The sequence below is a fragment of the Plectropomus leopardus genome, chromosome 16, assembly GCF_026936395.1.
Source record: "Plectropomus leopardus strain MGB_pleo_1.0 chromosome 16, ASM2693639v1, whole genome shotgun sequence".
Classification (NCBI taxonomy): domain Eukaryota; kingdom Metazoa; phylum Chordata; class Actinopteri; order Perciformes; family Serranidae; genus Plectropomus; species Plectropomus leopardus.
In genome coordinates, this window is record NC_142191.1 from 715,001 (window position 1) to 741,552 (window position 26,552).

General features: G+C 45.0%; 1 protein-coding gene and 1 long non-coding RNA gene across 5 annotated transcripts in view; one reads left to right on the forward strand and one right to left on the reverse strand.

The window, feature by feature from the left end:
* The window catches only part of LOC148186777 (uncharacterized), a 17,639-nt gene extending 5,593 nt beyond the window's left edge, over nucleotides 1-12,046 (forward strand). Inside the window, exons 2-3 of the long non-coding RNA XR_015779239.1 lie at nucleotides 11,652-11,847; nucleotides 11,921-12,046. This is a non-coding gene — a long non-coding RNA (uncharacterized LOC148186777). The remainder of the gene's footprint in view (nucleotides 1-11,651; nucleotides 11,848-11,920) is intronic.
* kidins220b (kinase D-interacting substrate 220b) lies at nucleotides 236-26,237 on the reverse strand. Of its 4 annotated transcripts, XM_088089790.1 has the most exons (30): nucleotides 26,059-26,237; nucleotides 23,811-23,967; nucleotides 23,236-23,334; nucleotides 23,000-23,098; nucleotides 21,913-22,011; nucleotides 21,175-21,276; nucleotides 20,947-21,045; nucleotides 20,198-20,395; nucleotides 19,921-20,019; nucleotides 19,321-19,419; nucleotides 17,705-17,803; nucleotides 17,367-17,544; nucleotides 16,487-16,651; nucleotides 15,103-15,282; nucleotides 14,848-15,013; nucleotides 13,138-13,289; nucleotides 11,989-12,278; nucleotides 11,688-11,828; nucleotides 10,732-10,969; nucleotides 10,548-10,639; nucleotides 9,622-9,766; nucleotides 8,902-9,064; nucleotides 8,611-8,789; nucleotides 8,183-8,418; nucleotides 6,135-6,257; nucleotides 5,660-5,689; nucleotides 4,779-4,916; nucleotides 4,584-4,682; nucleotides 3,371-3,601; nucleotides 236-3,292 (listed from the first exon to the last, which is right to left on the reverse strand). In XM_088089790.1, the coding sequence occupies exons 2-30, from the start codon at nucleotides 23,940-23,942 to the stop codon at nucleotides 2,102-2,104; spliced, it is 5,262 nt and encodes a 1,753-aa protein (XP_087945916.1). In that variant the 5' UTR covers nucleotides 23,943-23,967; nucleotides 26,059-26,237; the 3' UTR covers nucleotides 236-2,101. The 4 variants fall into 4 exon arrangements, with proteins under 4 accessions (XP_087945916.1, XP_087945918.1, XP_087945917.1 ...); XM_088089792.1 differs by lacking the exon at nucleotides 6,135-6,257; XM_088089791.1 differs by lacking the exon at nucleotides 5,660-5,689.
* Between the last annotated feature and the right edge of the window lie 315 nt (nucleotides 26,238-26,552).

Genomic DNA, 26,552 nt, shown 5'->3' on the forward strand with positions numbered 1-26,552 from the left:
CATGTACAATGTTGCAGCTGGTACACATGGGGTTAATTTAACCCTTTGGGGGCTGCTTTAGTGTTACACACTCAATCAAGCGTTAAAAAATATCACACACGAGTTCTGCTTCGGGAAAAGTGAGCAAGCTCCTGAAAGATCCTCACGTGCTCATTAAACATTAAAAAATAAATCCAACTTTTTACTCTGAAAGTAAAAACGACACAAACACAACAAAAAAGAGTCGGACAGGATCAACGTTCAACATCCAGATTTTATTTCTTTATTATTTTTGTTTTAGTTCACATCAAATGTTGTTCAGGTGATGAAGACGACGACGACGATGATGAAGAGCACTGAGAGGACGACACTGAAACTCTAAAACATCGACACGCGGCTTCACCGACACACGAAAACCACCGGACGTCTTTAAAAAGCTACAATACAATACAGTTAGCAGCTTTTATTTTGAAAAAAAACAACAGTTTCCTCACTGACAAATTAAAGATTTCACAATAAAAGGACAGACTTTAATTCTATATATTAAATTTAATATTTTAATAATTAAAGAGGAAACAGGTCAAATGACTTTTTAAACATTTTATTTATTAATCATTTTCATGATGGAGTCAGTCTGCTGATTTTCATAATTCATGAATTATTTGAGTGAACTGAAGATCGATCGTCTCTGAAGCCGAAATCTGATCCGTTAAAGGCGTTTCCTAAAACAGGACCTCCGTTTAATTACATCACATATTTAATGAGATTTTATCAATTTTCACTTTTTTAATCCAGAACCTCCAAATATTCGACTTTATGAAGTGAAATCAAGAAAAGCTGCGAATTCTCACATTTCGGGACCAGAACAATTTTTTCAGCATATTTTCATTTGAAAAAAAAAAATTCAATTCAATCAATTCTAAAAATAATTGCAGATGAATTTCCTTCTTTTTACTAATTAATTAATCATTTATTTGACTGATTGTTCCAGCTCGACTCAGACTTCAGAATAAAAGCCTCTTCCTGTTCTCTGATTGAAACTTGATCAGTGATTTGTTCGTTTGGCTCAAAGTTTAAATAAAACACGACTTCCTGTCCGACGAGTAAAAATAAAACACGACTTCCTGTCCGACGAGTAAAAATAAAACACGACTTCCTGTCCGACGAGTAAACACTGTAAACGAACATTAACACTGACGACTCGTCTTATTTTGACGTTTTCACTCATTCGTTTCCCTTTTTGCCGTAAAGAAAAAGAACATAAATAAACAGATTTAACAGACGCGTCATTGTTTCTCAAAGTCAAAAAACAAACAAAAGAAATGTAAATGATTTAATTAAATTAAAGCGGCTTTTTGTCAGAACGAGAAACTGATGGAAGATATTTTATATTTTCAGTGTTGTTAAAGACGAAGACTGAAGTCGAGTTTTTGTCTCAGATCAGATCAGATTTCATTTTCCCGCCTGTTTTTGTGAATCTGTTTCTGTAAACTTCTCGTTTACGCTCACGGGCCCCGAAACGTATTTAAATATTCTCACTTTTTTCTCTGAAATCTTGAATTCCTTCGTAAAGTCTGATCTCATCCGTCAGTTTCAGTTTCAGGCTCCGAATCCTCGTTTAGTTTCTGAGAGAATAAATTCTGTTTTTGTTTCTATGGAAACGTGCTAAACTACAAACGTCACGACGTCCACATGCAGCAGCTCCTACTGTCAATAAAGTTTCTACACAATTTAACTTCTACGTCGGCGGCTGAGAGCATGCAGCGCCACCACGATCAGGAAACGACGACACCACGACGACCACGACTCCACCGGCAGCCGCCGCCGAGCCACATCAGCGACCGAGACGCCGTTTTCAAACCCAAATATTCAAATCTCAGGACTTTATATTTAAATTCACTGCGGACGCTTTTTCAGTTTTTTAACAAGTCAAATATTTTCACAAATTTTGAAACATTTTTTGCACTTTTCAAATATTTTTACGGCTCATCAAACTTTTCTCATCAGAAGAGTCTGATTGGTCCAGAGGGTCGGGGGGCGGCTCCTGGTGGACCCTCAGTGCTCTGAATCTTCACGGGTCACGGTGAGGTCACGATGAGGTCACGATGAGGTCACGGTGAGGTCACAGGATGCTCTCCCGCTCCTCGCCGAAGCTGACGGTGTCGGAGGACACGGTGCAGATCTCCGGCGGGTCCCCGGGCTTCAGGCCCCTCTTCAGGTGAACCACGCGCACGTTCTCGTTGTTGGGCCCGGGGCGGGTGGTGCCGGTGGTGCCGGTGGTGCCGGAGGTGCTGGAGCTCGGCGAGATGATGACATCGCTAGAGGAGGAGGCGGGGTCAGAGGAGGAGCCCTCGGCGGGCAGGCGGGCGCGGTTGCCCTGCTGGGCGTTGGTGTTGTTATTGAGCGTGACGTTGCTCGGCGTGCGGTTCAGGTTGAAGGACTTGGACGAGGGCCAGCTTTCCTCGGGGCTGCTGGCGAGGAGGCTGCACTGGTCCTCGGAGCAGATGGACATGCGGACGGCGGGGTCCTGCAGGCCGCTGAGGCTGCTGGGAAGTCCGCGCTTCCTGGCCAGGCTCTCCTCGTCCAGCTCGATCAGGTTGGCGCGTTCCAGCTGCGACAGGTCCGCCTCCTCGTCCTGCAGCGAGTGGTTCGGCGAGCTCTCGTTAGACCGCACGCCCGAGTCCGACGAGTCCTTCTTGTCCAGCATGGCGTCCGACAGGTAGTCTTTCCCCTTCAGCGCCAGTGAGCCGCCGGGCGGTTTGTGGTCGGCGGCCTTCTTGCCGTCTTTGAGCAGCGGGGCATTGTCAGACTCCTCTGACTCTTCGTCGTCGCTCGTCAGCTTCTGGTATCGCAGCCCGCCGCCACCAGCCTTCAGCTTCAGGTCGGCGGCGCCCTGGAACAGCCCCCCTCTCTCGGCCGAGGTCTTGCGAGTCAGCATGGACTTGGAGGAGGCGTGGTCGCCCTTCTCGTCCTCCTCCGTGATGGGGTCCAGGGCGTCTCCGTTGGAGGCAAAGTCGGCATTGTCCGCCGCTGGTTTGCTGCCGCTCCTCTTGTTGAAGGGTTTGCGTCCGTCCTGCTCGCCGCCGTCTTTGCTCTTATCCTCTGACGATGACGTCATGAACTGGCCGGGCTGCGGCTGGACGGGCCGCTCCCCGATGCTGCCGCCGCCCATCTCCACCTGCGCCATCTGAGCGATGTACTCCTGGTAGGCGCTGCGGTACTCGGCCTGCTGCTTGTCCGTCAGCTTGGAGATGTCGTTGGAGGACTCCTGGGAGTTCAGGCTGGTCATGCTGGCGGTGCGGTGAGCACCGCCCTGCGAAGAGACACCACAGAAGAAGAGTTAGCTTACCGTCTGCCTACAGGCTGTCCTCCAGCTGACGGAGATGTTTACCATCCACGCCGCGCCGCCGTGTCTCTGCGCCTCGTCCAGCCCCACCGTGCTCAGCTCCTCGAAGCTCAGGTTGAAGCTGTACATCGGCGAAGTGTCCGCGTTGGCGCCGCCGGCGTGGGGCGGGGCCGCCGCTCGCCGTCCCATGTCGGTGTGGCCGCCCACGATGCTGCCCTGCTCGCTGACGACCTCCTCGTGCAGCACCTGACTCTCCATGTGCCGCATGTCCAGAACCTGCAGGAGGACGCAGAGAGACGCGTCACGTGATCGTCTGTCTGCAGCGTTCACGCAGTTTTACCAAAACTTTTCAGGACTTTTCAGGACTTAGAGGCAAAGTTTTAAGACCATCATCGATGCTCGTGATCGGCTTTTTTTCTTCACCATGTGACAGTTTTAAAAATATATATTATTTCAAAAAATGAGCAGAAGAGAATCAGAACTGAATATTTAAATAGAACTTAGGGACTGTTTGTTATTTATGAGGGGGAGTTCAAAAAGGGGGAAGCATGTCAAATCAAAAGCATGGAGATTTTTTTTTTGGATTTTGGCTTTTGAGGAGCAGACCACTTTAAAGGCTGTATTTCGTTTTTATTTAACTGCTGGTGTTTAAAGAAACACGCCTGCGTTTTGTGTTTAAACATTTAGGCCTTTTTTGTGATTTATGAAGAAAGAAATGTGGCTTTTTTAAAAAAAAAAACATTTTTTGGTGATTGAGAATTTTTGTTGATGTTTAGAAAAATGATTTGGCTGTTTTTTTAATTTTTATTTTTTCATTAAAAATTGGGGCAACGTTCAACTTTACTTGTTGTTTGATTGTTTTTGGTGATTTATTTTATTTTATTTGACATTTTTTACATTTTTTTAAATTTGGGCGATTGTTAAAGAAAAAGTTTGGCTTTTTTCTTTTGTTTAAAAGATTTAAAAGAAGAAAATGTGGCTTTTTTTTAACGTGATTTTTTGGCAATTTGGTTCATCAGCCAAAAACTGTAAAAACAGAAATTACTGTTGGATTTTCACATTTTTGATGTTCCTTGAACACATCATGTGTTTTTATACAGGTTGGTGAAGCAAAATTAAAGGACTTTTTCAAAACTTTCAGGGTACATTTAGTTTTCTAAAACTTTTCCAGGCCTGGAATTTTTTATTTGCAAATTCCATGACTTTTCCAGGTTTTTCCAGGACCGTTTTAACACCGTGTGAGTGCTGTCGGACTCACCGTGGCTCTGAACAGCTGCCAGTCTCCAAAGTTCATGTTCATCTCTTTCTTCAGCTCGTCGATGTTACACTGAGACAAAACTCGCCCGTTAACGTTCGCCTGCGAACAGGAAACAGGAAACAGGAAATGAACGCGACACATATCAACATCTGGACTCATGTTTTTAACCCCTTCCTTCGTCTCTCAGGCACTGACCTTCCTGATGGTGGCGCCGTACTGTCCCGTCATGCTCTGGTCGATGCCTTCGATCAGCCGCACCCGCTCACAGACCGCCTCCGTCGTCATGGAGCTGAGGAGGACGGACGGAGCGGCCGACACCACCGAGGCCGAGCCCTGCACACAAACACACACAGGTCTGATTCCCGCCCAGCGACGCGCTCAAACACGGCGCCGTAAAACACACGAAGGTTAGAAAGTGAACTGAACACGAGAAAAAGTCAACGAGCAACTTGGTATGAAATGTTCCGAATCGAGCAAAAAATTACATTTAGAAAATCATTTTTAAAAACATCTAAGGCAAAATTAGGAGCAAACGATATTGATAATGAGCATAATTACATATTTAAAATGATTTGACAGAATTATTATACTTTATTTCTTGCTCATTTTTGTGTCACGTCCTCTGTTGCTCGCAGCTTCCCTCCATCTTACGGAGTTTACTCAGTTTGTGTTTATTTACTGCTGATTTTTCAAGAAAACATGCCGACGTTTTCTTCTAAAATGTTTGCCTTTTTTCTTTTAAAAAAACGTTTTTTTCACTTTTTAAAAAAAATTTGTTTTATCGTTTCTTTTCTTTATTTTTATCCTTGACTAATTTTCGAGTAAAGTTCGTGTACTTTAACACATTTCTTGCTAAATTTTGCTAAACTGAGACCGAACACACGCTGAGTGACTTTAAAGACGTTTTTTACAGTGTGCAGGAGGAGACGAGGTGGAGGTGGGGGTTAAAGGTCATCCAGACTACTACTTGAGCTACAGGCTAGTCCAGGCAAGGTGCATGCTGGGAGGTGTAGTGCGCAGAGGGAGGTAATGCAGGAGCAAAGAGGGAGGGAAGGAAGTTAGAGAGAGTTCAATACCTGCTTCCTTTTCAAAGATGAAACCTTATACTGAAGACAGACAGACGGACAGAGACACAGACAGACAGACAGAGACACAGACAGACAGAGACACAGACGGACAGAGACACAGACGGACAGAGACAGACGGACAGAGACACAGACAGACAGAGACACAGACAGACAAACAGGTGAGGAATGAAACTTCTGGAAAACACAGATGGCTGATAGAAAAGTGGAAATGATTACTGATGATTTTTCAGTTTCAGGGAATCAGAAGAAGAAGAAAAAAACTTTAGTTGATTTAAAAACAAGTTTCCAAAGCTACGCGGCCCCACACACCACAGAAGAAGAGACGAGCGGAGTGCAGCTTCATCCCCAGCAGAAGAAGACAGAACAGCAGGTACTAACAGCAGGTGATGCTGGGACGTTTACAGAGTCTGGAAGTGTCTCTGCTCTGAGAAACAGGCGAGCTGGAGGCGTTTGTTTTACTCACGGGTGCAGCGGAGGCGTCTCTGCTGGCGGGGTGTTTGGGTGGAGGGCGTGGGTGCAGGTGTGATGGGTAGGTGGAGGCCATGAGTGGGCGTGGCAGCTGGTAAAGGTGATGGGGGAAATATGGCTGAAGGGGGGGGGGCAGAAAATCAAATAATGATCGTGCAGATGATTCAAACAACAAGAATGAAAAAAACATCAAACAGCGAGTCTCTGCTGACAGGAAGTGGGCTCACAGCAGCTTCCTGTAGAGTCGGGTCGACTGGTCCGATGTACGAGATTAAACCGGGTTAATTTATGCACACCGGTTTAATCTGCATTTGTGATGATGTCACATCGTAGCGATTTTGAAAGCAGCCGAATCCCGCTCAACACAGTTGATAAACCATCTGACGCGTGATTCATATTTTATCGGAGCTGCGAGCGCCACACAGGTCGAGTTTTAATTTACTGCTGCACCGAGGCGGCCGGATCGGCAACGAGAGAGATTAAATCTCAGCAAATTTCAAATCACATTTTTTGGGTTGATGAGAAAACGTGGCAGATTCGTATCGCTCTGCACACAAAACGGGCTTTTCAAAATCAAGATTTAAAAATGCTATACATTAATACGATTTTATGCTTTTATTTAGTTAATAATATCAAATATTCATGAAGTGTCAGAATTTTAACCCTTTAAATGCCAGGTTTTTGTCATGATGCCACTATGTTTTTAGATGAATGATGTTGAGTCTCCTCCTCCTCAGTGTGTGAGTGTAGCTGCTGACAGTCTGGGATATGTCAGTGTGCGAGTGTAGCTGCTGACAGTCTGGGATACGTCAGTGTGTTAGTGTAGCTGCTGACAGTCTGGGATATGTCAGTGTGCGAGTGTAGCTGCTGACAGTCTGGGATACGTCAGTGTGTTAGTGTAGCTGCTGACAGTCTGGGATATGTCAGTGTGCGAGTGTAGCTGCTGACAGTCTGGGATATGTCAGTGATCAGCAGCTACATTGACTGTGACAGGTCACCTAGTGGAAATAGCATGTATTTCCTCCATCTGCCAAATATGGTCAAAATGACCTCATCAGGTGGAAAATAGTCAAAATGACAAATTCAGAGTCAAAAGCCCAGAATGACACCCAGAAATAATACAAGTCCTGTTTTTCTGCTCTGATGGCTGTGGGATCAAAAATGTCAGTTTGAATGGGTTTCAATGGAGCATTTTTGGACCTGAACAGTCTGAATGTAACTATTTAGTTTCCACAGTGTATTTTAGACTTATTGTAGGAGCTGAGCTGCAAATTCACTGATTACACTCAAGTACACAATCTGGACTACATTTAGGACACATGCATCAACACACACACAGTTATCACAACAGGAAGAGTGAATGAAAAGTGTACAGAAAGTGTCGGCATGGGAGGAACTTTTACTTTGTAAATTTTTATTCATTCATTTTTTTATTTAAAATTTCCCTTAACTTTATAAAAAAATTGCTGTGAACTTGCTAAATATGAAGTTGCACGTTTGTTGAAACAAAAATATCGGTCAACTTCTAAGCAGCGTCTTGTCAGTGTTTACGTCTCCGCTCTGATCTGGAGCGCATAGCTGATAGCTACATGTTTGTTTACATGCAGTAACAGAGGGTCATATTTGATGGATTCAGTGTGAACACAGAGCTCCGGTGTTTCCTGATGCTTCATGATAGTGACACACTTGTTTTCTGTTGGGACTCGGTGTCTTTTGTTGCTCTGAGGAGCAGCTGCTGAGTCATGTCAGTCCCCTGGTAATATTTGATAAACAGGTCCTGTGTTTGGCTTAATATCGAACCAGTTTGAACCTTTTTCGCCGAACTCTAAACAGTATTGACGACATGATCAGTGTGTGACTATGACAACAGCAGAGACTCAGCGTGAACTCAGGAGGGCTGAACATCCGTCTGACAGCAGACTGAATGAGTTCAAACAGGTGACAGATGGTTCAAACTGAGCCAATCAGACGAGTTGGCGGCGAGTCAGAGCTGGAGGTTTAACCATCTCTAAATCACCCGCTGTGGGCGGAGCCTGCACTCACCCTGTTGTAGAAGGGGTGCTGTGGTCCGGCCATGCCGCTGTAGTAGCTGCTGTGAGGCTGCGGGGAGACCACGCCCCCTGCTGGCTGGTTGAAGGGCCCAGTGAAGGAGGCGGACGGCGAGCACGCCGACGACACCTGGCTGTACACTGAGGTGGGGCGGGGCTGCGCCTCTTGCAGGGGGAGGGGCGGGTACGTGACTCCGCCCATATTCATCTGCTCCCGAGCTGCACGAACATCTGGATCAGAGAGAAAAAGTGATTACCGGCCGTGATCTGCCCGTCTGAAGCATCAGTCTCAGTTCCCCTGGGAAGATTTATTATTTATTATTATTTTTATTTTTTGTGGATTTTCCAGCTGATCTCAGCATGAGAAGAAGGGAGAAACCTCTCAAGATTAACCCCTTCACCCCTTGTTTGTAGTATCTGTACCTGCGATGATCTCCCTCAGTTTGGGGTCCAGGTTGACGGTGCACGGCAGGAAGGTGCGGATGTCTCTGGCGGTGAGGACAGGTGTGCGTGAGGACAGGAAGACCTCGAAGCTGCGAATGTCTCCGTCGATCTCCAGCAGAGGCTCCACGTCTTTGGTGGTTGGGATGTTTTTGGACACTCTGGCAGGAGGAGACGAAGAGGAAACAGTGACTGAACTTGTTTTTGGATGATTCAGTCCTGTGAAGGTAAAAGATTCGTCAGTCTGAACTGATGCTGAGTGTGACCTCTGACCTCTCGTAGATGGTCTTGAGCGTGGCCTGGTCAGGGACGCCGTCTGTCTCCTCCAGGTACAGGATGAGCCAGGACGTCCTGTAGGGCCACTGCTCTGTCAGGTTGATCCAGGACGCCAGGCGGTCCCAGTTGAAGCTGATCTGATTGGCTCTCAGAAGACGACCTGCAGGCAGACGTGAAGGCGGATCTGAGTCTGAGCGAGGTGTGTTGGGTTTCCCGTAATATGAAAGCGGCGCTATTGTATTTTGGCTAGATCACCATGGTAACTGACGCTGCAAATTTAACCTGAAGCAGTTTTTGTTCTGACTTTCAGTTTTAAAGCTGTGTCAAGTGTCAAATGAAGCGCTGAACACCACTCGTTTTCTGTGAAGGCGCTCGGAGCCTGACGCAGAAAGAGTTAACAGAGACAGCTGATAACCACCCTCATGGTTCCTGTTGTCTCTGAGCGAGGCTGCAGGTTCGTCCAGCAGCTCAGCCACAGAGTCCACTGAGCTGCTGTCGGGAGAGTTAACAGACTCAAACTGTTTCTGTAACTTTTGTACTAAAAAATCGTACTTTTACAGCAACAGCAGCAGAATCCAGTCTGAAGGATTTTAAACGGTATTTTTACCACAGAGATTCCAAACACGTTTGTTTTTATGAAACGTTTCTGATCCTGGTTCTGTTTATGTGTGTGTGTGTGTGTGTGTGTGTGTGTGTGTGTGTGTGTGTGTGTGTGACCTGTGACGGAGACGATGTTGAGCAGCCTCCTCATTGTCTGCGGGCTGATGTCGTTGAACCAATCCTCCGTCACCATCAGCTTCGTCAGGTCGAAGGACATCTGACGGGTCACCGAGCGCTGCACCTGCCGCCGCCGGTATGTGTCCTGAGCGCACAGGTCACATGATCACATCAGTCCTAAAACAAGCTGCAGCTTTCTGTTTTTTTGCTCTCTACATATTTATTTTTCTTCACTTTCTCAAATAAACTTCATCACTAAAATCAGAGTTCCTCCAGCTGAAGGCAAGCAGCATTTAAACTCCATTTGAACTGAAATGTTAGATCAGTTTACAGGAGCCAGTGTTGACGGTAAAAACATGTTCTGACATTAATTAAGTTTATGGGGAAATTTTATTTTATTTTTTAAATAGACAATATTTTGAATTTTGCAATGTTATGTGAACAAAGAGTAGAAGCTAAAGGAAAATGTCCCATCCCTAATGTCTAAGCATTTTTAAGACTTTTGAAAGATTAAGATATTTTAATGCCTTTGGCAATTTTAGTTTTCATTTTTAGAAGTTTTTAAAGAAAAAACTTTTGCTGCTTTATTTTCCTTTAAAATTGTTGGTGATTTTTTAAAGAGAACAGGCCTGCCAACCCCTCGGGCATATTTTCCTCACAGCCAGAAACTGTAAAAACAGACATTTTTGTTGGATTTTTAAATTTCTAACACATTGGAAGTTTAAAAATGTGTTCTTGAACACATATGTGTTATTAAACATATTACATTATATTATACATGACTTTTTTAGCTTTTTTCAAACTGTACAAACCCTGACAAACACACACAGACACACACAACCACACACACACACAGACAAACACAAACACACACACATACAGACACACACACATACAGACACACAGACACACACTCACACACTCACCCGGCGGTTGAGCGTCGTCTTGCTGCCAAACTTGGTTAATTCTCCCAAACTGTGCTGAGACAGTTTCCTGTCCAGCTCCTCGTGCCACCCAGCTGACGGGACAGAGACACCACAGTCACAAACATCATCTGACAGCGTGTCCCACACCAACACTCTGTCTCAACTGTGTGATCGTCATGGTTACCCTCAGAGTTGGCGGTGTCCCCATTGGCGGGTGCGGCGGCGCACATCTTCCTGGCGCTGGACAGCCCTCTGCTGTTGAGGAAGACGGGCAGGTGGACGATGTTCCTCATGTAGTCGTGTCCGTTGATGTTGGAGTCTCTGAGGACGCTGTTCAGGTTCTGGTTGATGGCCTTGATGATGATGTGAGGGTCGCTGGCAAAGATGGAGATGAAGGGGCCTTTGGAGAACAGCACCCGCACCTGCAACACCAAACACGGCTAACAATCAGCGCCCGTTTCCACGGCAACGGTTCTTGTATGAACCGTTAACCTTTTCTGGTGGATTGGCCTTTCATTCCCAAACAAATATTTTTTAAGCTTCTCAGCTGGTCTTAAGTTTTCTTTCAGTCAGGAAGATTTAGAAACAGCAAGGTCGACCTGACTGTAAACACAGAGATCGACAGAAAGAAAAGACAACGTCACAGAGAGAGAGAGACACGGAGCGTCTCACAGCTCCACCGGCAGCTGAGGGAGCGCACGGTGTTTCTCCGCCCGCTCGACAGCTTCGTGACTCGTTATAGTTTGTAAAGTTCAAAAGCTCCAACAGTGACTCAGTACAAAAATCTGTGTCCAGGGCTGTAAAGGAGTTTATTATTATCGGCTCGACTCAGTAAATAAAGGTAACGTTAGCCGTGTGTGTGCCTCTCTCCCAGACGCAGCAACAGATAAACAGAGAGAGTCTGAGTGGATCAATACTCTGTGTGAAGCTGTACGATGAAAAGAGTTGCAGTGGTGATTGTGTGAGGCCATGCAGAATCCACAGGGACTGGCTCAATCTGCTCAGATCGCTACATCACAAAATCCATCAAAAAACACCTGAATCTGTCGGCTCGATCAGCATGCAGACAACATTTATTTTTACTTTTTCTTTATTCCACTTCAGGAAGCACAGAGATGAGAAGGTGTGAAACTGCCTCACCGTGTCCAGCATCTGCAGAACTTTGTCCTGTTCGCACGAGTCCAGCCCATCAATAACGACCGCCAGCCTTGTCTGATGCTGCGTGAAGCCGTCGATGGTCTTCGCCATCCTCGCCATCAGCTCCACCTCCGTCTTCAGCACCTGCAGCACGACACCACAGGTCAGGGTGAAATAACATCAACATATTTTAAATGTTGATGGAACAATTGTTTTGCCTTTTGGACTCTTTACAGAAATACAAAATTAAATGAATCATCTGATGAACTGAGTGAAACGGCGGACTGTCCCTTTAAGGCCTCACCTTCATGAAGCCCTCACTCTTCAGCTTGTGCATCCTGTTGGCGGCGCTGTGGAGCCTCTTCCTCTGCGAGTTGAGCACCGAGTCGGTGACCTGCCACCAGGTCCTGCAGTTGAGAAGCAGAGCCAGACCCACCACGCTGCCGATGGCCACCAGCACGCCGTTCACAGTGCGGTTCTCCCCATCCACCTTAAAGACGGCTAGCAGCGCCATGCCGCTCAGCAGGCACGCCAGCACCAGCACGAAGAGGACGAAGGACGGGACGCAGCACGTCTTCTTCCACTTCCTCTTACCTGGCACCACAACCACAGAAGAAGAAGGTTAGTTACAGTGTGTGTGTGTGTGTTATGTACTTGATACATAGTGAGGACCATAGGTTGAGTGAGGACATTTTGACGAGTCCTCATATCTTAATCCTTCGAAGCCTGAGCAAACTGACTCGATTCTTTTAAAAAAAAAAAAAAAAAAAAAAAAAGACCGCCACGCAGATGTACGTGTCCATGTTTGTAAAAACATGGACGCTTCACACACAGAAGGTCTCTACAATCAGCACAGATTACAGGTGGACACCATTCAGGTTATTGAATTATGGCCAAAAACATTAAAAAAAGGAAAAAGGTAGAAAAAAAAACCCAATTGTAATTGACACAATTACACATATTAAAAATGTCTCAAAGTTATAATTTTTAAGCCCATTTCCAGGTAATTTCCTAATTTATTTTTTATTTATTTTCTTTTCTTTGTTCTATTATTGTTGCTAATTTTTAGATAATTTTCTAGTATTTCTTTGACAAGGTACAAGGTAGATTCATTTGTCATTTTTTTAAAAACATAGTTTAAAACAATTAAATTCTAAAGTTTAATGCATTTCAAATAAAGTAAATTGAATCAAATTAAATTTAAGTTAAGTAAATTTAAATATTTTCTTGTTAATTTTTGGGTCATTCTTTCCCAGAAAAGAAATTAATCCAATCTGCTCAGGTTTCAAAGGGTTAAAGCTCCGCTAAGAATTAGGTTTAGCTTTAGGTAAGGGTCTAAGGAATGTATTATGTCAATGCCGGTCCTCACAAAGACAGACGTACAGGCTGTGTGTGTGTGTGTGTGTGTGTGTGTGTGTGTGTGTGTGTGTGTGTGTGTGTGTGTGTCTGTCACCTTGCGTCTCCTCGGTCTTGAACACTCTGAAGAGGCGCGTGGCGAGGAAGCCGAACTCTCTCTCGCAGGCGTCGGACAGCGTGGCGATCATCTCAGCCATCGACGTCTCTCCTCCGACGGAGGACAGCCGGTTGTAGTCTGTGAACAGGAACCTGCGGGGAGACGTGATGACGTCACGTGACCTCACATCGACTGATGACATCATCTCTTCGTGGCGTGCTGAGTTCTTAAGGAGTTAGCTTTAATGCTTTTACATTTGAGACCAAATCTACCTCACAAAAACAAAAAAAAATATTTTTTTAACTTCAGGTTAAGGGTCGTTTGTCCAAATGTCTAAGATATCAGTTTATTCTTTCAGCATAACCGAGCTGGAAACTCACTACACCTGAACTCAAACCGCCTCCAGCGCGTCCTCTCATCATGTCCTCTCATCATGTGAGATCTCATCATGATCGAGACATTTTGGTGTCCTAGAAGAAACTGAGATCACCTGAAGGACAATGAGAGCGGAGTGGACATTCGGAGACATTGGCGGAGACACTTGTGGACAATGAGAGCCGACATTTGGAGACACTGGCGGAGACACCGGCGGAGACACCGGCGGAGACACCGGCGGAGACACCGGTGGACAATGAGAGCGGAGTGGACATTCGGAGACACCGGTGGAGACACCGTTGGACAATGAGAGCGGAGCGGATCAGTCAGTATCAGTAACTCGTCCCCGTCCTTGTCTTCAGCGCCGTCAGGTGTCAGGGTGCAGGCTGGTCAGCAGGTCAACGATGAGAAACATCAGGGACGCTGAGTTCAGGATTATTTCTCTCGTCATTTGTTTGTTTGTTATTTTAAAGGCAGAACATGAAGAAAGGCGCTGACGGGCGCAGAGAGTTATCATCAGGTTTTTTGGGGGGTTTCTGTTTTTTAGTGCGACCAGCTTTGCCCCTCCAGCGTGTGGCGCTCTAGGTGACCTCCTGTATCTCCTATAAGAGTATATATATGGACAGTATATTTCCTGCTCGTTCACTGATGATCTTAAATAAGTGTTTCTCCTGTTGCGTTTTTTTAAAACATCGCCGCTGAGAGGCTCCGAAAAGCCGCTAAAGAGCGATAAAGTCGGCACGTCAGTAGTCCTCTCCTCCGTCTCTCTGGGACCTTAGATCGTCATCCGTAACAGTGTCCCCTACACTACAGTGAGAACAACGATTGATAAAAAATCTCATCAGTGGAGGGGAAAGAGTTAAAAAAAAAAAAGAAACAAAGGGTTAAATGCTGCTGCTGACTGATGACACGTTGTGGACTGATCCAGCAGCAGTTTGACGCAGCATAATGCAGCGTGTGGGACTGGAGGAGCGAAACCATGGCAACACGGGACAAATCAAAGCAGTTTATGCTTTTTATTATGGGTTCTGTTTATCGGCCAAAAATGTTATTATTGTAATATCGGTATGACGTCTTAAGTCCCGTTATCGGCCGATAATTGTCAGTCCAATAATTAGTGTGCATCCCTAATATTAATTATTATCATTAATTATTTTCAGATTTTTAAGATGCAATTCATAAAAATGAGTCATAAAATCTTCTCTCCATGTCTGAGCGTTTTTAAGAATTTTGACAGAATAACTGTTGCTCGATTTGACACAAAGGTCTTATTTTGAGAGCAGTGAATTTGGGGATCGTAAAGGCTTTTTAAGGATCCGAGGTCGAGCGGGTTACCTGACAGGCAGAGCTCGGGTGCTCTGCTCCGGCAGCTCCGGCGGGTTCACAAACATCAGCCGCAGCAGCAGCTCCAGATACCCGATGTGACGGGCCAGACGGGTGCTGAGCAGCCACGCCCAGTTCCAGCTCTCGCCCTCCCGGCGCCCGCCGAAGTACACGACCACTGCGGAGGGGGCGGGAGAAGATTATTCAGACGCCACGAGGACAGAGAAAAAAACGGCGTCCTGTTTTGGTCTGAACGTTGAGTCTTACCGAAGAAGAGGTAGAGCAGAGCGAGCAGGCTGAGGGACACCGCCATGGCCAGTTTGGGGTCGACGGTGAAGCCGAGGACGACGGCGACGGAGCCGCAGAGCAGCAGAGACAGAAAGACGACGAGCCACGAGAACTGAAACAACGGCTCGATCTGCTGCCCGGCAAACGTCTTCATCTCATCTGAGGAGGAGGAGGAGAGAAGAGGAGAGAGGAGGAGGAGGAGAGAGGAGAGAGAAGAGAGGAGGAGAGAAGAGGAGAGAGGAGGAGGAGGAGAGAGGAGGAGAGAGGAGGAGGAGAGAGGAGGAGGAGGAGGAGGAGGAGGAGGAGGAGGAGGAGGAGGAGGAGGAGGAGGAGGAGGAGGAGGAGGAGGAGGAGGAGGAGGAGGAGAGAGGAGGAGGAGGAGAGAGGAGAGGAGAGAGGAGAGAGGAAATTATTAAACAGTCAGAAACTGTAAAAACAGAAATTACTGTTGGATTTTCACATTTTAACAATCTTTGAACATTTGTTCTGATACAGGTTTGTCAAACAAAATTCCAGGACCTTCCAAAACTTTCTGGGAATATTTAGACTTTTCCAGGATTTCCATGACCATAGGAACCCTGTATATTCTGTGTCTGTGTGTGTGTGTGTGTGTGTGTGTGTGTGTGTGTGTGTGTGTGTGTGTGTGTGTGTGTGTGTGTGTGTGTGTGTGTGTGTGTGTGTGTGTGTGTGTGTGTGTGTCTGTGTGTGTGTGTGTGTGTGTGTGTGTGTGTGTGTGTGTGTGTGTGTGTGTGTGTGTGTGTGTGTGTGTGTGTGTGTGTGTGTGTGTGTGTGTGTGTGTGTGTGTGTGTGTGTGTCTGTGTGTGTGTGTGTGTGTCTGTGTGTGTCTGTGTGTGTGTCTGTGTGTGTCTGTGTGTCTGTGTGTGTGTGTGTGTGTCTGTGTGTCTGTGTGTGTGTGTGTGTGTGTGTGTGTGTGTGTGTGTGTGTGTGTGTGTGTGTGTGTGTGTGTGTGTGTGTGTGTGTGTGTGTGTGTGTGTGTGTGTGTGTGTGTGTGTGTGTGTCTGTGTGTGTGTGTGTGTGTGTGTGTGTGTGTCTGTGTGTGTGTGTGTGTGTGTGTGTGTGTCTGTGTGTCTGTGTGTGTGTGTGTGTGTGTGTGTGTGTGTGTGTGTGTGTGTGTGTGTGTGTGTGTGTGTGTGTGTGTGTGTGTGTGTGTGTGTGTGTCTGTGTGTGTGTCTGTGTGTGTCTGTGTGTGTGTGTGTGTGTGTGTGTGTGTGTGTGTGTGTGTGTCTGTGTGTGTGTGTGTGTGTCTGTGTGTGTGTGTGTGTTTGTATGTGTGTTTGTGTGTGTCTGTGTGTGTGTGTGTGTGTGTGTGTGTGTGTGTGTGTGTGTGTGTGTGTGTACTCACCCTCCAGCTTCTTGAGCAGGAAGGACTTGCCGCTGCCCCACTGGGCGTACAGACCCACACAGATGGGGGGCTGCATGGTCGGCTCGCTCAGGATGTCCGCCAGCGCGGAGCTGTACAGGTCGTAACCCAACATGTCCCCGTCCGTCTCTGTGGGGGACAGGTGACCTGCAGGGGGACACGAATGTCACAGATGAGCGTTATGAGACTCACGTTAGCTGGAAGATCTAAAATGACCGTCATCGTGTCTCAGTGTTCATCCTAAAAACACGTTTCTCTCGTTTGTTTTTATCTTTTTGTCCGAAGAAACAGACACTAAACATGAAAAAAAACCACGAACATTCATTTATTTCTGCATTTATCTATTTATTTCCAGATTTATTTCAACCCGTATTTACTCCTTTATTCTTGTACTTTATTTCTGTAATTGAAGTATTTCATTGTTCTTTCATTCATTTATTTCTCTGTTTATTCATTTCTTTTTTTATTCCTGTGTTTATTTAGACACTCCTTAATGTATTTATTTATTCATTCATGTATTTATTTATACATTTATTCACGTAATGTTGCACTGATTCGTTATATTTATTTATTTATACTTTTCTACATTTACATTTTATTCCAGTATCTATTTGAAACTTTTTGGCTTTTTGATTTTTCGGGTGTTTATTGCTGAGCTGAGATCAACTGATTAAACGGAGCTGACGTTTAAAATTATTATTATTGTTATTATCAGCTGTTTCCTGTCCTGAACTATGATTATTATAGTCTGTCGACTTCGGCTACATATAGAAAAGTACTGATCTGTATTTTAACCCTTTGGATCTCACTGGAACCTGAATATCCTGTTAACCGGAGAGATGCGATCGCTTCGTGAACGTACGTGCTCCGAAGATCTGCGTGAGGATGCTCTTCTGGTGGCTGCAGTCGATGTTGTACGGCGTCTCTCCGGCCTTGTTGGGTCGGTACAGCAGGCGGCCGTCTTTGGGGTTCCTGAGGAGGAGCTCGGCCAGGCGCCGGCTCCGCCCACGGATCGCGATGTGGAGGGGCGTGTCTCCTTTCTGAGGAAAACAGGAAGTACAGAGGTCAAACTGATCCAGCACGGGCGAAGAAAGTCAAGTTTTCATGCTAATTTTATTTTGAAGGGCTCATTTTAGCCTCAGTTTCACGTCTCGTTAGTGTTTGTTAGCGTAAACGTTAACGCATCGTTGTTGTTCTCACCTTGTCGACAGCCGACACTTTGGCTCCTTTATCGAGCAGCAGCTCCACGATCTCGATGTTCCTCATCTTGGTGGCTTTGATCAGAGGCGTCTCTCCATCCTGAAACAGGAAACACGACGTCACAACACCTGCCTGCAAACACCTGCACGCCGTTTACAGCAGCAGCTCGGAGAACAACAGGTACGCCGAGATTTACACACCACGTATTAGATACAAGAAACTCTGCAGACGCGAGGGGCCAGCAGGCGTCATCTGTCCACTGTGTCCAGGTGTGTCCAGGTGTATTTAAGTGTTTTCAGGTGTGTTGAAGTGTTTTCAGATGTATCCAGGTGTTCCAAGGTGTTTTCAGGTGTTGTCAGACGTGTTAAAGTGGTTTTGGGTCACCCCCGGTGTTTTCAGGTGTGTTGGAGTATTTTCAGGTGTGTTAAAGTGTTTTCAGGTGCTCTCAGGTGTGTTGAAGTGTTGTCAGGTGTGTTTAAGTGTTGTCAGGTGTGTTGAAGTGTTCTCAGGTGTGTTGAAGTGTTCTCAGGTGTGTTGAAGTGTTGTCAGGTGCTCTCAGGTGTGTTGAAGTGTTGTCAGGTGTTCTCAGGTGTGTTGAAGTGTTGTCAGGTGTGTTGAAGTGTTCTCAGGTGTGTTGAAGTGTTCTCAGGTGTGTTGAAGTGTTGTCAGGTGTGTTGAAGTGTTCTCAGGTGTGTTGAAGTGTTGTCAGGTGTGTTGAAGTGTTGTCAGGTGTGTTGAAGTGTTGTCAGGTGTGTTGAAGTGTTCTCAGGTGTGTTGAAGTGTTGTCAGGTGTGTTGAAGTGTTCTCAGGTGTGTTGAAGTGTTCTCAGGTGTGTTGAAGTGTTGTCAGGTGCTCTCAGGTGTGTTGAAGTGTTGTCAGGTGTTCTCAGGTGTGTTGAAGTGTTGTCAGGTGTGTTGAAGTGTTGTCAGGTGTGTTGAAGTGTTCTCAGGTGTGTTGAAGTGTTCTCAGGTGTGTTGAAGTGTTGTCAGGTGTGTTGAAGTGTTCTCAGGTGTGTTGAAGTGTTGTCAGGTGTGTTGAAGTGTTGTCAGGTGTGTTGAAGTGTTCTCAGGTGTGTTGAAGTGTTGTCAGGTGTGTTGAAGTGTTCTCAGGTGTGTTGAAGTGTTCTCAGGTGTGTTGAAGTGTTGTCAGGTGTGTTGAAGTGTTCTCAGGTGTGTTGAAGTGTTGTCAGGTGTTCTCAGGTGTGTTGAAGTGTTGTCAGGTGTTCTCAGGTGTGTTGAAGTGTTCTCAGGTGTGTTGAAGTGTTGTCAGGTGTTCTCAGGTGTGTTGAAGTGTTCTCAGGTGTGTTGAAGTGTTGTCAGGTGTGTTGAAGTGTTCTCAGGTGTGTTGAAGTGTTGTCAGGTGTTCTCAGGTGTGTTGAAGTGTTGTCAGGTGTTCTCAGGTGTGTTGAAGTGTTCTCAGGTGTGTTGAAGTGTTGTCAGGTGTGTTGAAGTGTTGTCAGGTGTGTTGAAGTGTTGTCAGGTGTGTTGAAGTGTTCTCAGGTGTGTTGAAGTGTTGTCAGGTGTGTTGAAGTGTTCTCAGGTGTGTTGAAGTGTTCTCAGGTGTTCTCATGTGTATTGAAGTGTTGTCAGGTGTTCTCAGGTGTGTTGGGGTCTCACCTTGGTGCAGGTCTCAGTGTCGGGGTTACACTGCAGGATGTCTCTCACCATAGTGGCGTTTCCTTTCTCCACGGCCCAGTACAGAGCAGTTTTATTCTCCTGGAAACAGAAACATCAGCTCACACCATCACTGTACTTTTCAATTATTACTGCTTTACACATTTTACCAGAACATTTCCAGGACTTTTCCAGGACCCATTTTCACTCTTTAAAAAACATTTTTTTCTTCAAAGTCTTTTTGGTAATGTTTCCAAAGAACACATTTTGGTGATTTGTCTTTTTTTGTGATTTTTGCACGTTTTCTTTAAAAATTACAAAAAAATGACCTCATTTATTACAGCTGGAAACTGTAAAAACAGAAATTATTGTCTGATGCTTAAATTTCCGACGATCCTTTAACGCATCATGTGTTATTGTATAAGTTGGTGAAACAAAATTCAAAATACAAAAGTTGTATTTTTAGTTATATAGTTGTGGAAATTGCTGTTCTCAAATTGTAGGTCTTTTCCAGGTTTTTCATGACCGTATGAGCTGTTTAACCAGCAGTACCTCCGGAAACGTTAGTCCAAATAACTATTTGTTTTGTCTCTGTGTTCTCACCTGTCCTCTGATGTCGATGTCGGCGTATTTATGCAGCAGAGCTCTGACAATCTCCACATGACCCCCCCTCACTGCTCCGATCAGCACCGTGTCCCCACTCTGTAACACACACACACACACACACACACACACAGATTGAGTGAGTATCTGTTTTTTTCTCCTCAGCAGCAGAAAAATGTATTTTTAAAAGATTTTGACATCAGAAACTGTTGCGCAGATTTGTCATGTGACTCCTAAGGCCACGCCCTCGTCAACACATCATGTGACCTCGTCTCACCCGGTCTGGGATGTTGACGTAGGTGCCGGCGTCCAGCAGGTCCTGGACGATCTCGGTGTAGCCTTCCTTGGCGGCGATCATCAGCGCCGTGTTCCCGTCTTTGTCGGTCATGTTGACGTTGGGGTTCCTCTTCAGCAGCTCCTTCACCACCTCGGTGTAACCGCCTTTCACCGCCACGATCAGAGCCGTCATCGAGTTCTGCACACACACACACACACACACATACACACACAGAGCGTCAGAACACAATATAACAATAACAAAGGGTTCACACACATTTTACAAAAAAACTTCCAGGTTTTTTTTCAGGACTTTGAGGCAAATTTTAAAGATTATACAGTTTTTGAAACGATCATCAATAATCCTTTACATTTCTTTTTTATGGCAGATATTCAAAGCAAAGAATTTAGACGATTTTCTTTCCTTTAAAATGTTTTTGCAATTACTTTCTTTAAAAAAACAGGTTTGTTTTTTGTCTTTTCTCGTTTTTGCAGTGTTTTTAAGAATCTTTTTTTCTTTTTTGGCAGTTGTTTTAAAGAAAGAACTGTTGGCCCTTTTCTTTCTGTAGATAAAAAGTGTTTTTTTCCTTTAAAATTTTTATACCTTTTTCAGACTTTTATCAATCAGCACTAAAAAAAGATTTTTGTAACTATTTGTATCTACTTAGAAACAGACAGACAATACTACTACTGCAGTGCAGTACTCCGCAGCACTGATGGTGCAGTAATAATACGTGTGCGTGGTCGTACCGCCCCCTCCTGGTCGACATCGGCTCCGTTCTCCAGCAGGTGCATCACACAGTCAAAGTGTCCTTTCCTGGACGCCCAGATCAGAGGAGTGGTCCCATACTGTCTCACACACACACACACACACACACACACACACACACACACACACACACACACACACACACAGGAACATTGTTTATCGTGTTTTATTGTTTACTTGGTTGTTGTTGTGTTGTAGTTTGTCTCCACCTTGTCAGAACAGTTGACTTTGGCTCCGTTCTGCAGCAGCACTTTGACGATGTCGGCGTGTCCTCGACCGGCGGCCCAGATGATCGGATACACGCTGTACTGCTGTGAGACATGCAGACAGAGACAGGGACAGGGACGGACAGAGACAGAAACGGACAGCAGATGTCAGTATAATGAGCTCTTTCATTTTTCATTTGACTGAAGTAACCCTGTCGTCTCTGTCGTCTGTCCTCTCAGTGTGTTCATCAACAGTTTCACAGCTGATTCTTTTACACTCCGTGGTCACTTTATCAGGAACAGCTGTTGAGTCCAGTGACGCCTTTTCTGCCTACAAAGCTTCTTATATTCAGCTGACGCCATCGTAGGAGTTATTTCAGTTACATGTCTTTAAAAACGTCTTTCTCTCTGTTCTCCTGCACAGACAGTCAGAGACGGGGGTGTTTTTGTGTTGGCTGCAGTCGGCGAGATGTCACCCGTTTGAGGGCGGGCGTTTGCACTTTTGGACCTCCTCTGCAGAAGGTCCACCTTGGACGTGGTTTGGCATGGACGTTCTGAACTGCGTGAAATTCAGAAGTTTCTAATATTCAGAGGACAAAATAACAGAAACGCCTCATTTCTGACGGTCACATCGTACATTTCCTAAAGGCAGAATTATAAGTTTCAGCTGTGTTCTCGGTGTGTGTGTGTGTGTGTGTGTGTGTGTGTGCGTGCGTGTGTGTGTGTGTGCGTGTGTGTTACCTGTCCTGTAGTGTTGGGGTTTGCTCCGTTCTCCAGCAGCAGTTTGGTGACCTCCACACGACCTTTGTAAGCCGCCCACATCAGCGCTGTCCAGCCGCCCTGACACACGACATCACGTGTCATCACTCCGAAATCATGATTTTATGTTTATATGTTAATATATAATAATATTTATATTTATTTTGTCCACAACAATCGGATCACAAAGTTTTTCCCTCCTTACGTTGATGATCACAACAGATGTTAAACTTCATCTGCTTTTCTTTGAATACCGGAAAACTTGAAATTAAAGGCGGTCCCTTTAACCAGCCGGCTGAGGCTCCACATCCTGACAAACAAACGCCTGTCTCTGTTTGCAGCTCGCTCTGGTTACCACGGTTACCATGCAGCTCATTTTTGTACAAGCTCTTTGGTCGTATCAAACCGTGTTTTTGACCTGCTGGAGATAACGTCGGTTAAATATGTTTATATATTTAAACTTTTGCCAATACGGACACACAATGTGAGCTCTGTGAGATTCTCAAAATTCAGTCAATAAAAAGAGTTAATTTTACCGAAACCACGAGCACCAAAGAAGACGGGATTATTGGGTAAACAACAGAGACCCAAAAACAGAGATTAGTAGATGTGGAGAACGATTTCTTAAAAAAAAAAATGTCCAGTGAACTATGTTATAATTCTACATTTAAAATTATTTTACAGAATTATTAGAATTTGGGCTTTGTACTCAGTTTTATTGTCTTTACTTCCTCTTGGTTCTTTTTTTTTTTTTTAGCAAATTTCTTTGTATTTTTCACAGATTTCTTTCTGACATCTGGGTCATTTCCCTATTTTCTTGCTCATGAACTATGGACATCTGTCTCAAATATAAGCCTGTAGACTTCAGTGCTTTAGGACAATAATGTCCCGGCCTGTAAATTAAATTTTTACTGTACGTGAAATAAATAATGCATCATTTTCTGCTTTTTTTGTAGGACAAATAGCCGATTCAACAACACATCTTTTCATCACTTGTCATCTAGGTGAGTGTGTTAAATGATCTGTATATTGACTACATGTCCCATGAGCCTCTGCGGCGTTGTCCCACCATGTCTCTGTGCTCGATGTAGGCGCTGTTCTCCAGCAGCTCCTTCACCACCTCCACATGACCTTCTTTGGCTGCAGAGATCAGCGCCGACCAGCAGTCCTGACAGCACAGAGAAAGAGAGACGGGTTACCATGGAAACACGCCGTCACCTCCGCCTGTCTCCTAGCAACCGCAGCATCCGAGGTGAAGGAGCTGAGAACGGGGAGCGGCCGCGTGTGTGCGTTTGATTGGCTCACCACGTCGTCCAGGTTGACGTTGGCTCCTCTCCTGATGAGCTCCTGGACGATCTCCAGACTGCCCTGCTCCGCCGCCAGCATCAGAGGGGTCTGACCGTTCTGTCAACAACAAACAAACAAACAAACAGGTAAACAACAAACAAACAGGGTTCACTGTCCATCTATAATACATAAACCAGCATCAGAGGGGTCTGACCGTTCTGTCAACAACAAACAAACAAACAAACAGGTAAACAACAAACAAACAGGGTTCACTGTCCATCTATAATACATAAACCAGCATCAGAGGGGTCTGACCGTTCTGTCAATAACAAACAAACAAACAAACAAACAAACACAGCTAAAATGACTTTTAAGTTATCTTTAGTCTTAAATTTATCACAAACAATAAATAAAAAAACGTACAAAATAAAGATGAAAAAACCTGCTGATGTCAGAATGAGCCTGCAGTGTGCAGCAGCAGACAGCGTCCGCGCGTTATTACAGGATTATTACAGATTATCACAGATTATCACAGATTATCACAGCTGTATTGACTGAAATGAAAACACGAGGAGGCGTGGCTCTGTACGTACGTCGCTGCGTCCGTCCACCTCCTTGAAGCGGTCCAGGTGAGCCTTGAGAGCGGCCAGGTTCTCCTCCTCCACGTAGCTGAACAGGTTCTGGATGGCCAGAGTGGTCATCTTGATGGACGTGGTGGTGTCCATGTCTGCGGTCTGTCCCCCGTGTGTCCTACAAACACAGGACCGAGTCAGTGTCAAAAACGTAAACACAGATGAAAATTCTTTAATAACTTTCATTTTGAGGCTCATTCAGTCTTAAATGTTTAATTCCAGGCAGGAATTCATCACTTTTTCAGGGGCTTTGATTCACACAAAATTCACCGTCAGGTTTTTAGAAAATAGTACATGTACTCAAGAACTAAAGTACAGTTCAAGATAGTTGTACTTTACTTAAGTATTTCAACTGTGTGGTGCTTTATGCTTCTCTCTGCACAAAAGTAAACGTATTAATTCTGGACTGATGCTGTTTTTGTTCTTGTCTCTTTAACGGGCCCGCTTTAATACCACACACTCTCATGCCGCTCAAAAAACTTAAAAAAGATTATAGATTAATATGATTTTCTGCTTTTATTGAGTTCAATATTTTAAACAGCATCAGTCTTAATCATAAATATCAAATATTCATTCATTTCAACCCTTTAAATGCCAGGGTTTTGTGATGATGCCACTATGTTTTTCGATTAAAAAAACATTAAAAAATGAGTTATTTTCAACATACAGTCTGGGATCTGTCAGTGTGTGAGTGTAGCTGCTGACAGTCTGGGATCTGTCAGTGTGTGAGTGTAGCTGCTGACAGTCTGGGATATGTCAGTGTGTGAGTGTAGCTGCTGACAGTCTGGGATATGTCAGTGTGTGAGTGTAGCTGCTGACAGTCTGGGATATGTCAGTGTGTGAGTGTAGCTGCTGACAGTCTGGGATATGTCAGTGATCAGCAGCTACATTGACTGTGACAGGTCACCTAGTGGAAATAGCATGTATTTCCTCCATATGCCAAATATGGTCAAAATGACCTCATCAGGTGGAAAATAGTCAAAATGACAAATTCAGAGTCAAAAGCCCAGAATGACACCCAGAAATAATACAAGTCCTGTTTTTCTGCTCTGATGGCTGTGGGATCAAAAATGTCAGTTTGAATGGGTTTCAATGGAGCATTTTTGGACCTGAACAGTCTGAATGTAACTATTTAGTTTCCACAGTGTATTTTAGACTTATTGTAGGAGCTGAGCTGGACTCGGAGCTCTCACACTCTCTCTGGTGATATTTGGGATGCAGACAGTCTGATGTTCAGCAGCTTTAATGTCACAGCTGTGAACTATCCTCAGATCAGCCTTCACACGTCCCCCCGGTCTCTGCTGGACCGCTGATATGGAGACGCCGACTGTCTCTGAGGCTCCTCTTTGAAGACGCACCGTGCTGGATTCTTTAAACTGATATCAGATACGCTGAAATATACCTGCTCATTTGTTTATAAAGTCAACATTTTTTACCCCCCCCAACAAATAAATCACAGTCCCTAACAGACCCCCCCCACAAATCAACTACAGTCCCTAACAGAGACCTCTCTCCTCTAATAAATAAGCTACAGTCCCTAACAGACGCCCTCTTCTCTCACAAATAAACTGTTTATTTGTTTTATTTTATTTAGTACATTTTTTTTTCTTTTTGGGTGACTGAAAAAAATTACTTTGACACTTTCAGTGATTCATTAATATTATCAATGTAAAAGAACATTATTATAGTTCATTATTATTATTTTATGGAGGGAGGAATGGATTTCCTCAAGTCACTCTTGAACACCTTCGCCACCCCTCTCCTGATAAATAGAGAACAGTCCCTAACACATATCTGCGGATTAGCGCTCAGACGGCTGTCGGTTAAATATAAACCTGATTTATTGATCTTATCAGTGTCCTGTTTGTCAGGCTAAGGCGTCGCCTGCTTATTATTAACATGAATGAACATTATGGCTGTGATAATGATGTGATATCGGCGCTCTCAGTGTTATTACCGTCGTTATTACACTGCGGTAACATGAATAACCTTCACACCGGATTCACCGATTTACCGGCTGCTGACATTCACTCCGCAACAATACACACGCATCCAAACGTCGAATAATCGGATTAATGTTCATGGTTATATACAATCACATATTTCACCGCGACTGTGATTTTTTTCCGATCGATCAATACGTCCATCACGCACTAATCGATAACAGCGGAGGATGCTGACGGAGAAAACGGGAGAAAAATGAGTCTACCTTCAGCAGAGAATCAGGTTCGGTTCAGGCGGTCCGGGAGCGGGTGCAGCCGGGTGTCGGTGCCGGACTTTGAGTGCGTCTCTTCGGCCTGTGTTCGGATGACAGCCGCGGCTCACTCTCCATCCTCGACAACAGCAGCCATCTTTGATAAGAACAACAGCCAACCAGAGCCCGCCGCTGCGTCAAGCCCGCCAAAATCACGCCTGCGCTTCCGCTCACTGCTGTCAAAATAAAAGCCAATGCAGTAAACAAAATAATTCGACCTTTTTTGACAGGCTGTTTGGGGATGAACTTGTTTTTATCACCTCCAGTTTCCGATATATACCATCACACTGAGTTTATTTTACTTCAATCGATTAATTTCCACTGATATTTTCTTTTGTTTTCCCCTAAACAGTCGGTCCACTGCGGCAGGTTTCTTATTTTGAAGGTCTTGTCGTTGTTTCAATGGGAAACTTTAAAAATGGACTCCGCTTTATTTTCGTGACAAAACG